General features: G+C 30.3%; 1 protein-coding gene across 3 annotated transcripts in view; it reads left to right on the top strand.

The window, feature by feature from the left end:
• The first annotated feature begins 271 nt into the window (after window positions 1–271).
• The window catches only part of Rcd1 (Reduction in Cnn dots 1), a 60,498-nt gene continuing 46,329 nt past the window's right edge, over window positions 272–14,440 (top strand). For 2 of the 3 annotated variants that reach the window (XR_012756535.1, XM_075367140.1), the window contains exons 1-3: window positions 272–650; window positions 9,934–10,185; window positions 13,795–13,916. Coding sequence is in view for 2 of the 3 variants with exons in the window: in XM_075367140.1 (XP_075223255.1) it covers window positions 591–650; window positions 9,934–10,185; window positions 13,795–13,916 (434 nt within the window). In the remaining variant the exon portion in view is untranslated. Of the gene's footprint in view, window positions 651–695; window positions 917–9,933; window positions 10,186–13,794; window positions 13,917–14,440 lie in introns of those variants that run through there. The other variant, XM_075367141.1, reaches the window with a different exon arrangement.

Here is a 14,440-nt window from a genome sequence, read left to right as displayed (position 1 = left end):
TTCTTAATTCTAAGATGACTACTTTTTAATTAAGTTTTGTGTCCCTTTTTTCCGAACTATCAGACTTTGTACACACTAAGTAAGTGTATTGAAAAGATTCGAAAATCAATTTTATTTTAATTTTTAATTGCGATCGTTAAAATATAATATAAAGCAAGGTTCAATTCTGAAACTGTTACATTTAAACTTAAGTTAAATACAGATATGGAGAAACATTAAATCTGTTATCAACCCCTAAACTCATTGTGTAGTTTATTATCGACTGTTAAGCTATAAATGCTTAGTCGGGTATTTCTCAAATATGCCTTTTCAATTACTACTGATTCTTGTACACCAAAAATAAGTTAGATGTACAAATACAGAGTGATGGTATTATTTCGTCATCGTATGAACGCTTCATTTCCAAGTTAAACACTTCCTTCGAGAAGTTTAGGAATAGCCAGTTGGTGATTCTTTGTTCGTAATTTTGTGCATAATGGAAGTTAACGTGTGCTAGTTACGGATAGAGATGCGTAGTAGCCTTTTATCATTAGTATGATTTATTTACTAATGACTGAAATATTTATTTTTATTAGATTTTGTTCTATAAAATGGACTTCGAAAAATCATTTGTAAAATTTCTTTATGATTTGACTCCGATGCCAACTAAGGTTAGTATCGTGTTAGTACTTAACCGACCATGAAACGTATTTACTCTTTCATTGTTGTGAATGCATGATTTTTCGTTGTATAATTATAACTTGTTTGATACTATTGAGATTACATTACTCATATTTAATTTCGAAACGTACCAAAATAGTTTTTACTTAGTGAATTATCAAAAAATTTTGATGAGACATTCAAGTGAAATTATAAAACATAACTCAAAAAATTGTGAATTGAACTCCAAAAGTGCATATGTATCTCCTACTTAACTGTAAGTATCTGTGTTGAAAAAACTTCAGAAATAAATTGATCTGAACAGTTCAATGAATGTTTAGGAATTATATAAGTTTAGGCAGAATTGTTCTTCTGGAAGCTTAAGGAATTTACCCAGTTTATTAGCCTAAACACACCTTTGTTATATACGTAGTTTAACCTAATGATTATACTAATGTCTTCAGTTTAGACTTTAATTTATATGAGAACTGACTAGTGTGCATGCGTTTTTATTTAGAAAAGTTTTCATAGTAGTTTTTTGTGTATGTTTATTGTTAAAAGTTGGTTTATCTAAACTGTATTTGAATATAATGATCAGGTCAGATGAACAGTATTTTTTCTAACTTGTTTAGGTATAAATTTAAAAAAAAATAAAACTAAGGTCTGCAACTTATTAAGGATAACGTTTATGGGTATTGTAATTTGGAATTATACAGTACCTTGGTAGTATTAAAATTAGGTGTTTGTCTGATATGATTTTTCATGTATTCCTGTTGTTTGATACGATTCTTCATGTATTCCTGAGGTGATATGTTATTCTCTAAGCATCAGTTTACCTTGAAATCTAGTCTTCTGAATTTTCATTTTACTGAAACACTAGGTAGGTTGATAAAATTGTAAAACTTATTAGAACTAGAAATAAATTGTAACCAAATAGAAACATGAATGTTGTATATGCTTATATTTGTAATTGGTTGAAAACATTTTCTCTTAGTACATAGATTTCACTGTACCTAAATTTTTAGTTCAGATAAATGTAATTATTGTGAAGGAAAAAAAGAGAATAAAGTTGATTTAGAAGGAAATAAGTATTTATGTATTTGTTTTTTTCTGTTGTATTATTTACTGAATCCTTTAGTTAAATTTGTGATTTTTTTACTAGTAGTAAAGTAAGATTATTTAAAGGTTTACAGTTAGAGTTACAGTTAGGTTTACAGAGTAAAAAATTTTTTTAAATTTAGAAAAAATTTTTTCAAATTGTATGCTAGTTTAAATGATTTTTTTTTTTAACCAGTTACTTTATGATATTTAGGACCTCATAATTTTGTTGAGTTTATTTATAGCAGTTTCTTTTTAATTTTACACAACTTTTTCTGTTATAACTCCAGTTATCAGTCTAATCAGCATGACCATATACCTCCTCTTCTTCACATATGCAGTGTCATACATATTACAAAGTGAAATCTTTTGTTTGAAAATTTTTTTGTGTATTATAAGATCAATTTTTACAGAAATTTTGACAGGTCTAAGATATTCTGTCAGAGCAAAACGTATGTACTTATACCATTCACAAGAATTTTTATGGTACATTCTGTACTTCTCAAAATCTGAACTTTAAACTACTAAGTGGGCATAGGACATGTTATCTATTCACCACTGAATGATATAACCCAAGGAGTTGGTCTAGTGGTGAACTTGTTACAAATCAGCTGATTCCAAAGTCCAGAGTTTTAAGGTTCAAAAATTAGTAAAGGCTTTTGTATGGATTTGATACTAGATCGTGGATACTGGTGTTCTTTGGTGGTTGGGTTTCAACCATACATATCATCCTCTGAAATAATACCATATGATGGTTCTGGAGGCTAAACCGGAAAAGAAAGAACTGAAATGTTTTGGTAATAACAAGTGGTATACTATTGTACACAATTTTTGATAGAAGGTGTGAAATTTATTTTATTTTTATTCACTGAGGTTTTTGAATGTATATCTACTGTTGCTTAAAAATTACAAGGTACTTTTCAAGAAGATGCCCGCAGAAGAAAGGTGATCTGTAATTAGTTAGTTAGTTGTTGGATGGTGCCACTGAAAGGAGATAAATAAAAATTATAATTAACTTTATTTAATAAATAAATCAGATTATAGATATAATCTAACCAAACTTAACCTGTGCTCACTTCACACTTCGCTTGCTAAGCTTGACTAGCAAGTGAAGCGACCATAGGTTAAGTTTGGTTAGATTATGTTTATAAAGTTTATTATAATTTATTTATTTTCTCCCCTCAGTGGCACCTAACAATTAACTGACTAACTACAGATCGCATGTGGGTATCTTCTTGAAAAGTACCAATTGCAAATTTTAATGAGAAGTTTTTAACTTTTTTTTTTTTTTAACGTAAGCCTTAAAAGAAACAAAAATGAACATAAAACTTAAATGTTATTAAAATTAAGAAAGCATTACATATTATTGTCGCTAAAAATTACATTACTTAGCGGTTTTTGATGAGTAATCCAAATACAGTATTTTGAACAAAAAATGGTACTTACGTATTAATGCCACCACAGCTACAGCTTTATTTAAAAACAAAGTAGTCAATCAGATTTCAGTGGAAAATGGACCGATATAGAGTTTAACATAGATTCAAAACAGTCTATTAATTTTAATAAATGGTTATTTATATTTATTTTGTAAATATAATTTAACCAAACTTAACCTACGCCCGCTTTGCTCGCTAACCTTGACTAATTAACAGGAGTGTTTTGATTATTTAAATAATAAATAAATGCAATAATTACTGAATTTATTAAACAAATACTCAAACAATTACGGTGTTAATTAGTCAAGGTTAGCGATAGCGAGCGTAGGTTAAGATTGGTTAAATTATATTTATAAAATAAATAAATATAAATAACCATTTATCAAAATTAATAAAGAGACTGTTCATTTTCCACCGAAATCCAATTGACTACTTTGTTTTTAAATAAAGCTGCAGCTGCGGTTGCGTTAATACGTAGGTACCCAGAAAATTTTATTTTTATAAGAAAAAATCTGTAATAGTCAAACTTACTCAAATTTATTAGTTTATGTGTCCACCTTTATTTTTGATTATCTCATTAATCCTCTTTGGCATTGATTCCAGTAAGGTAGAACAATGATTTTAGATTTCTTCATCTTGAAACCAAACCTGTATCATTGAACTAATGAGGTCAGTTTTTATGCTTCAATTCATTTTCCACAATCCTTCTTTTCAGTATGGTCCATAAACTTTCAATGGGATTCAGGTTGGAGGAGTTCCCTGGCCACAAGAGCACTCGATTATTTTGGTTTTTGAAAAACTTTGCTTTCTTTGATGTGTGACAAGGTGCAAGGCCCTGCTGGAAAATGAGTTCTGGGTTCTTCTGCATACGTGGGATTATTTTCTTTGGCATATGTTAATGTATTGGTTTGATTTCATCATCCCATGTACAGGCATAAGTGCTCCTAGCCCTTCCTGTGTAAAACATCTCCAAATCATTTTTTTGGCTGGGTATTTGGGTGGTTGTTGGAAGTGTGCTGGTGTAAAAGTCTTCTCATCTGTTGACTTACGAATGTAGGCTACTCTCTCCCCTTGGACAAAGAAATGAATCTAGTCTGAAAAAATAACTTTTTTCCACTTCTCAGTAGTCCATTCTTTACGTTTCTTTGCCCATTGAAGTCTTATTGTCTTCATAACCTGTGTCAGTAACTGCTCCTTTTTAGGTTTCCAAGCAATCCTTCCCATTGCCAACAATCTTCTACCATCTGTCATATCAGAAACATTAGTCCCACTGGCTCTCAAGTCCCTATAAAGGTCAACAGCTAACAATCGTGGATTAATTTTGCTTTTTCTTATTAGTATGATCTTGTGTACGCCTTTCCTTTTCATATTTCCTTTTCTCTTTGGAGAGACAGAATACGTTTCCCTAAATTTTTCACATTTCATTTACAGTACCTAACCCTACACTACTCTCACTGACAATCTGTCTTTTGAGTCATTTGTGTGTATTGGGACAGAGCAGCAATTTTTAACCACTTTCATGGGGTTATATCCATTGTATTAACTAGAAACAAATAACAAACTTACAACAGAAACTTAGTCACCAAAAACTAATTGACAATGAATTACAAAAGCACAAAAACCACTAATTTTGTTTGTATATGAACTAACAACATAACGTGAAACGCCAAACAGCAAGCAGTCTGCTACAGCATGAGAATTCTGTACAACAGAATAAAAATTCCCTTTGTTTGGATTTATTTAATATATACATACTGTATGTATATCCCACAATACAGTACATACACATTATGATTCTTCTCATTTCTCCCTGTACTTATAGGCTGTAAAATTATACATTTGTATTTTTCTATAAAGTAGCATAAGCAGTACAATTATTAGCTTATAACGTAAGGTATTCCTCATTATAATTTATATACAAGTAATATTCTAATTAGTTCCATTTTATATGTTTTATAAAACTGATTAAAATATTCCTAATATAACAATTACTATTCACATCTTTTTCCAAAAATACAATAAATTCTGATAATAACATTGGCAGTCAAACTGATTTTCCAGTTGCAAGTTTTGGAAGAAATTAATGCTGTGCAATTCAATGCCCTAGTCCAAAGTTGATATGCGATTTATGTTGCCTTCTGATTCTTTTGAAACCTTTCTACATAAACTATTGGAAATTTTTCAAATACTAATAAATTCAGTGTCATAGTCACATAGTATGTCAATCAACTTTCTAAACAATTCTAGTCTTGTGATGAATGCACTGTTAAACTCTATTTGAGTTTTTTTTAATGTTATAATTTGTTTCTATGTGTACAATTTATCATACGAGGATTGTCTGAAAAGATTTGAGCCTCAACATGAAAATGACAGCACTAGTCAACAAAAGTTAGGGAATGAATTCACACATGTGTTGAAAGGTACTCGTTCAAATTTCAGCCATTTTAGTCTCTCAGTTGTTTGATAATCACTTGAGTAAGTTATTGTGAAAATGGAAAAAATTGAATAGCTTAAAATTGAATATTCCTAGGGTTACAGTATGGAGGGTATCATGTAATTGACTGTCATTTAAATACTTGCATTTGAAAGACAATCCCCCTATGTAAATTAAAACAAAGTTGGACACTGTTTATGGGGGACTCTGTCCCATCATTTACCACTTGAAAAGATGGGCAGCTGAATTTAAACATGCTTGTTACTAGCTTGGTTGGTTGATGATGAGCATTTGGGACGGTGAAAATGGCAACCATCACCGATATCATTGAAAAAGTTCACCAAATGGTTCTGGACAACCCACTAATTAAGGTTAGAGAGATAACAAAGGCTATGGGCATATCGAAAGAACATGTTTGTCATATATTAACTGAAGAAAAGGATATGCGTAAGCTATCCTTGTGTTGGGTGCTGCGTTTGCCCACTTTGGACCAAAAACACATTCAAATGAACATTTCCAAGGCCCTGCTGGAGCAGTTTAGCAAAAATGAGTCAGATTTTTTGCATTCATTCATAACTAGATGTAATGTTTATCTACCACTACCCTGCTGAGATGAAACAACAGTCAAAACAGTGGACTGCTAAGGGTGAACCTGCTCTGAAAAAGGCGAAGACGATTCCATCGACCAGGTTGGTGATTACAATCTATTATCTTCAAAAAGAAACAATAACAGCACAGTATTATGCATCATTACTTGACAAGCTGAAGGCAGAAATTACAAAAAAAAGACCACATCTGAAGAAGAAGAAGAAGAAAGTGCTTTCCCATCAGGAAAATGATGAGACTGCTCACAGTTCAACGGTTGCCATGGCTAAAATTCACAAATTGCACTTTGAATTGGTTAACCATTCACCATATTCACTAGATCTGGCCCCATGCAACTTTTTCTTGTTTCCTAACCTTAAAGTTTCACTTTGAGGGAAGATTCTCAATTGAATCCCTATATATGCGATAACCCCTCGTTATCATTTACTTGAGGGGTTATCGCATACGTAAATGCCTATTTTGCGGGGAAAGACACCAGATACTATTTAGAAGTGTTAAAGAGGTTAGAGCATTGCTGTAAAACATGTATCAACTTGAAATGAGACTTAGTTGAAAAAATAAAACTATATTTGACAGAAAAAATACGTCTATGATAGGCTTAAATCTTTTCAGACATCCCTCGTATATTGATGTCATCTACATGATGTTTCTAAATTAGTTATGCATAAGTAACCTTTAATAATGAAAAAAAATAAATAACTCACAAAATTGTTTGATACATCACTGAATTCAGAATATCTTCAAGTTTCATTCTTGCCTAACAGTTCCCAGCATTCTCGTTAGGTAATGCGCAAATGAATGATTTCCCTTTGTCATCAAGGAGTCATATACCAGTGCAGAGCTTGCTCGGAGTTGTTTATGGTATTATGAATTCAAATTAGTTACTACTATTTGGAGACAATTCATGACTAAATATTGCAAGCTACCTCAAAGACAGTTTGTTATTGCATGGTACAATCGTTTCATTGAAACAGTTGTGTGTCACACAGTATGCCAGGTCAGGGTAGACCTTCACTTTCTGAAACAGCAATCAAAGAAGTGTGGCAGACATTCATTCATAGTCCAGGTAAATCAATGGGACGTGCTAGCTTAAAATTGAATATTCCTAGGGTTACAGTATGGAGGGTATCATGTAATTGACTGTCATTTAAACCTCACACATTACAACTGATACAAGCTTTGACTAAAGGTGATAAAGAAAAACAAACTGAGTTTTGTGTAAACATGTTAAATTGAGATTGAAGATAATTATCTTAATAAGATTGTGTTCAGTGACAAAGCAACCTTCCAATCCAACAGTAAAGTGAATCTGTGTAACATTCCGATATGAGGTGAGTGGAGTCCATGTCACACAATCAAACATGTATGGGACTCTCCTCAGGTTAATGATATTTGTTCTGTAAGCTGTCACAAACAAAATTTACAATACTTTCTTTTTTGCTAAGTCAGTTGTAAATGGTATATTGTACTTGAACATTATTTAATGCCACAACTACAACAGGATATGGGCGCAGAATTCATTTTCCAACAAGATGGTGTATGCCACATTATCATCCTGCAGTTGTAACAAGTTGCCAACTTGGACTGGACATGGAACAATTTTCTGGCCACTACAATCACCTGATTAACTCCAGTGGACGTATCTGTATGGAGTTATGTTAAAGACAGAAAATTTGTTCCTCCACTTCCAGGAAATGTTGATGAGCTGTAGCACCAGATAACGAACAGTTGCCACCTTTGATCAAGACATGCTTCATAAGATTTGTCTGGAAATTGATTATTAGTGGGACATACGCCATGTTACAAAAAGTTGCCAAATTGAAAATTTGTAAATGAAACTTGAAGATATACCGTTTTCAGTGTTGTATCAAACATTTCTGTAAGTTTTTTACTTTTTTTCTTTATTAAAGATTACTTTTGTATAACTAATTTAAAAATACTCTGTATATAATGTATTATTACGTTCATCAGAATAAAGATTTATTTATCACAAAAACTTTGTTATTGAATACAGAAAATAAAATTACTGAAATTGTAACTTTCACTAATTTTAACAAATGGATGTAATAATGGCAGTCATTTATGCTTTCTATTAATTAATTGACATCCTAAAATTTTTTGTGATTAGCACTGAATATATAATTAATAATTTGTATTTATGATAAATATTGTTTTTTCTTTTGCTGTGATGCATTCCTTTGAGTACATCATTATAGTTTCATGGAGCAATTATGTAAAGCTGTTTTTTTGTTTTTATGAATAATGACTTGAATCATTCTTCTCTTCTCCAGATTACTTCTCTAAATTCATTATGTTAATATGTTGCAAAATTTAACAATATTGTGTAGATCACCAGGATCTTGTACTGCACTATTTGAGATCTGAAATAGATATCATATGGTACAGGGAATGTGGACTGTGTCTGTGAGGGATTTTTGACAGGTTATGTTAAACATTGTACATTGAGTAGACTAGACTAGAAGATTGTATAATGTAATGTCAAAGCTGAAATTTTTCATCATTATGATGCATATTTATTGATTGATTAACGTAAGTGCTAATTGAATTAGCAATAATTATGTTTTATAATCTATAAATAAAGATTGAACACAAATTTACTGATTGCAAGAGAGTAATATATTTTTAGATAAAAGTACAAATAGGTATTTTCTAAAAACTTCATTTACTTGTATAAACATGACTATACTTGTATAAATTTAAGTCTGTATTCTCTCGTTTTAAATTTATATTGCAAGATCAGTTTTCAAATATTGATTACATTGTCGTTTGTTATTTGAAATTACCACGAAGGCAGTTATGGCTGAAGAATATAGTTAAAGTGGCTGATGACATTGCTTTGGTTAAGTGTAGTTTGATTTTCATTTTCATTTTTTTTGTTTCATATTGGGTCTTGCTTTTGTAATTGGTGCTTTGGCTTTCAAGAGAATTTATCAGAGCATAATACAGTTCAGCTATAAACATGTGTGCTGTTAATCCATGTATAAAATCTGACTGAACCTCTATCATCAGGCCAACTGTTAGTCTACTGAAATGTGATTAACAGGATAGAACGGTGTTAAATGATCAAAAGTAAAGTGTGGATAGCAGGGAGGAGTTGTCCTGTGTCCTTACTAAGATGACACTTAATGCTGTGTTTGGTTTAGTAATATGGATAGTGCTTGCATTCAAAGGCAGGCATGGTAATTGCAGAAACCAAGACTTAGTAGCCAGCACATTGCTTATTAAATTTCTCTGATTAGGTATAAATTACTTGTAACTTATATTATAATTTTTTGTGTGAGGGAAATATGTTTTCAGGTTCACAAACATGCTGTTATATGCTGTTAGTAAGTCAATTATTGTCCACAATGTAGTTATAAATTTTATTGTAATACAAATAGGAAACTTACATGTACATCATTTTTCAACATTGTCCCCTAATATTTCAACGCAGTTGGTCCATTGTTGCACAAGCTTCCTGATGCCCTCATAAAAGAAGGTTTTTGGTTGAGCTGCGAGCCAGGAATGCTCATTCATTAATTCTTCATTAATTGTGATTTGGTTTGGTCTTGAAGATGCAAAGTTCTGAGCTTTTATTTTGTGTAGAAAGCTTGAAATTTTTGAGATTTAGTTTAGAAAAGGTAGTTAAGTATTCAAGATGTTATATGGTATATATTTTTAAATTAAATAATATTAGTTGCTTGGTTTTTGTTTTTTCAGACTGTTCAGATTGCTACTCCTGTTTCTGAAGCAAACAGTAATTCATTGTTGTCATCTTCGTCATCTTCTTCATCATCTTCCTCATCATCATCATCTTCATCGTCATTGTCTTCATCATCGTCTTCTAAGATGGCAAATGCAGTTGATGTCGGCCTTAGCTCTCGATTAAACACAAACTCTGTATTAAATGATACTGATGAAACTACTAGGTCCAAGTTGAGTCTATATCTTCATCAGTTGGCTGGTCACACTGTAAGACATTTCATTTATGTTTAAATATTGTTTGTAAGCTGAAAATCTTTGTTTTGTCTTATTATTGACATTTGTACCAGATGTCACAATACAGATTGGATTCTATATTACATGGTGTAATGTGAAACTTGCATTTTAGAGTCAATAACCTTTATATTGGCTTTGTGAATTACTCACGCAATGTTAAATGATAGAAATTTTTTTTGGAGATATTAATTTATACTTTACTTTCCATCTTTAAAAAAAAGCTTTAGTTATTAGACATCAAGTTAGTTTTAAAACATTAATTGTAATTATTTTGTTTTAAGTTTTCAAATAAATAAATTTTGTAGTAATTTTTTTAATTATTTATCTCTTTGTGAAAATGTTTTGTTTTGTTTAATATTTTTTTTTTTATTATGGATGTATGCTGCTATATTTTTACTTACAAATATATGGTACTCAGTGTAACAAATTTTAAAATTGCTATTGTACAACTACCGTCAGTATTTTTAAAGATTTATTTTTTGTAATTGATAATTATTCTACTGTGCATTCGGAAAGTTGCTGTGCAGTATGCTTTAGAATTATGGGGTGCATTCTGTTCTTTTGGCATTAGGTTGTTATTGCCCTGTGGGTTCATTGGGCATTTCTCAGTAGTAAACCACCACGTCAGTTGTTGAGTTGTGATTAAACATGCTTCATTCCATTTCATGTTGTTTTGTTTATAAGTATCAATAGTTGCAAGAAACATTACGGTTGTTTTGGTAGAGGAACACATTTTTCTCATTGAACACATTTTCGTGAAGGTGACAAATATGCCATATATATTTAATTAATCACAAAATTTTCTAAAAAGTTTCCAAATACTCCTGTTCCTTACCTCAATGCAGTTCGAACTCTTATTAAAAAATGTCGGGCAATAGGCTCTGTTGAAGACGCTGATTGAAGTGGAAGACCATCTAAACTAAATGAACAAAAGCTGCTTGATATTTTGGATGCTATGGCTAAAAGTCCATCAAAGTCAATGCGTATTAGCGTAGCAGCAAGATATTAGACTGCCCTACCACACATAAAGCTGTAAGAAAAGAATTAAAATTTTCCTCTACAAAGCAGTGTGTGTTCAAAAATCTGAAACTTACAGATCATGCCAAAAGATTAATTATTGGCAATGATTTAAACGTTTTATTGATAAAAATTCCGTAGGTATCCTCACAAAACACATTTTGTGTTTTAGAGATGAAGTATGATTTCTTCTGGAAGGGTATGTAATTCACAATATTTACAACTGATTAATAGCTGAAATACAGTTAATAGTGATCATTAGTCTGCTGCTTTAACAAACTTCATTAGTCAGTTAACAGAAGTAGAAATCAATCACAATTGGTTCGAATAAGGTGGTGCACACAGCTAACATATCAAATGATAGTTTTACAAAATGTATTTGCTGAATGAATCATTTCAAGGGGTTTGTGGCCAAACTAACTCCTCCAGATTACTTTCTGTGGGGGGCAGCAAAACAAGCAGTGTACTGCAACAGACCATGCATGATTGATGGACTAAAAACTGCATATATACAAGATATTCCTGTAAATCAGCTGGTTAAAGTGTTTGAAAACTAATTGAAATGTGTGCAGAGTTGTTTTGATGTTGGAAGTGCCCATTTTCAACACAGTTATAGACTATTATAGTTATTGCAGTATCCATTTCTATAAAATAATGAAATAAAAATACAAAGTAATAACTAAGAAAGTTTCATCATTACACTTCCATAATTCCAGTGCACAACAGCTTTCGAAGTGCATTGTAGTTTTTTATTTTTTATAGCTCTGTATTTCTTTTTATATTTTTTATTAGTATGACTTTTTATTGGTACGATGCTATTCAATTTTTATTATTTGTTTGAAGAAATATTTTTGAATATATTATTTCAAGTTTTGGTTATTATAACTTAAAAAGTGATAATAATTTTTAGAGCCTCTTTTTCATTTATAGTTGTTTATTACTCAGATTTGTGAAAACAGATAAATTTGTAGATTAAATGTGTGGAATGGAAGTGCAAAAAAGCGAATTTGAATGCATTTTGCTTGGTCACTTCATGCCATACCTCTTACGGCTCTTTGGAGGTTCAGTAAGTGTTCTTAAAAAACTTGTACTCATGTCTATTCTAAATTTATTTTTTATTTACTCATTCAGTACTTGCTCATTATCTAAGATCTGTGTGGTTATTTTCTTCCTTCCCTTTCTTAACTTAAAGACAGTTTTTTCTGTTTGTTAAATATCATAAGTAAACAGTTGTTTATGACCTAACATAAGACTCGAGTCACTCCAGATAATGACATTTGTACTCCAAAATTAACAAGGACTTACTAGGGAAAGTGGTGAAAGCGGTTTTCTGAGTCGGTTCTATTGTGTATTGACACACCTTTTCCTCAAAACCTATGTGATGTTCAGTTCTATAAGTTTCACTATTCTGTATATGGACTGGGTGTATTGTGAACATCAATATTATCAGAAAAATCAAGTCTTGCTAGTGCTTCTTTTACTTCTTGCATTTATACATTTCACAATCACCAAAAAGATTGAGATAAATTGTATAAAAAAATGAATTGAATGGATCTTTTCTTTTGAGAAACAGTGCATTATATGTTCTGTGTCTGTTTTGCTTGGGAAATTTATTCATTATTGTCCAAATATCTTTATTATATTCATATGTAATATTAGAAAAGAATTGTTTATAATGCTCTATAGGAAAAAAAGTTGCATCATTGAATAAAAAATTAGCACAGAGTTCTGTGCTTATGTGAATGATTATTAATTGCCAGTGGGTATTAAAAGTGCGGTATTAATTTCAGTTTATGAAATTTTTCTTTATATTGTAACTCTTACACCATCCCATTGTTAATTGAAATTATGTAAGTTTATATATACTGTAGTAATGGAGTTAAATCACTACAGTTTGGTGTCAATTTCGTATAGTAACTGAGAACTGAAATAACAGTTTCAAAAAGAAATAACTGCCATAATGAAATTGTCCATCAGAAAAAATGTTTAAAAAAATAAAACTGTTCTTAAATATATTTAAACAATAATCTTTTATATAATCTCTTAACAAACATTGAAATTCTATTGGCTGGGAAAATAGGTAAAAAGTAGGATACTTTGCGTAATTTATGTTAGTCCCACTGGTTCAATTAAACCACTACTTAACAATATTGCAGAAAATAAGTTTAAAAAAAGTATAACATTCAGTTTTTTCTGTGCGCTTAATAAGACATTCTATTTCATGATGATTATTCTTGCACTTTTGTAAAATATTTATCAGTTTCTAAGTAAATGTAAGCGCACATGATTACTTTTCAGAAAAAGGTTCTCGTATGTTAATAATATAACATAATCCTAATACATGATAGAACTTTTTAAAAATTATGCTCTTTATTTTATTTTAGGTTTATTTGTTGGTGACTAATATGAAAATAAATCTTGAAAAGTGTCAAGGTTGATGTGATTCTTTGAGTTAAGTTATAAACTAAAAACATTTGTTAAGTCAAAATGGGCCATGTTTAATGAAAAGAAAAATTGCTTATTATTATTGATTATTAAATGTTTATTGATTAATTATTATTTCAGGATGATTGCATAAATGTTGTGGACATGGAGCATTCATATTCAAGACCTTGGAATTGGAGGCCAGAGAATGCCTACTCAAAACCAATGAAGACATTATTCATGAATAAATGTCAAGCTGACAGGTTTGTTTGCCATTTACTTTCCTGTAGATTGTTTATATTTAAAGTATTAAATATTTCATTAAAATATTTATTTAATATCCTAATATTGACAGGTATTTTGTATTTGAAAATATGTTTATTATCTCAAATATGGTTGTTAAGTAGATAACTGTTTATTATAATTTTTCTAAGTATTTATGAAAGCATTTTACAAAATGTTTTCAAATGTTCGTCATTACTGTAGAATTTTTTTTGCTCTTTTCTATTTATATATATATTATTATTATCGATTTATTATATATATATTTGTTTTCTCTCTGTTTATTATGTTGTGTTTGTGTTTTAATTGTTATGTTTATAATTGTAATTATGTTTTTGAAGAAGAAATTATTTGTGTTAATAATTTAAAGGAATATAATTTTTTTGTCTCTTAATACTGTGAATTTATTATTCATGCTTTTTTTGTTTAAATCGACATTTATTATTAATTAATGTTTTTACCATTATATTACAACCATTTTCAATTTATATATATTTACCATGAC

Source organism: Lycorma delicatula, chromosome 5 (assembly GCF_047948215.1).
Source record: "Lycorma delicatula isolate Av1 chromosome 5, ASM4794821v1, whole genome shotgun sequence".
Lineage (NCBI taxonomy): Eukaryota > Metazoa > Arthropoda > Insecta > Hemiptera > Fulgoridae > Lycorma > Lycorma delicatula.
The sequence above is the reverse complement of the archived record's forward strand: the minus strand, read 5'-3'. Positions and strand labels throughout refer to the sequence as shown.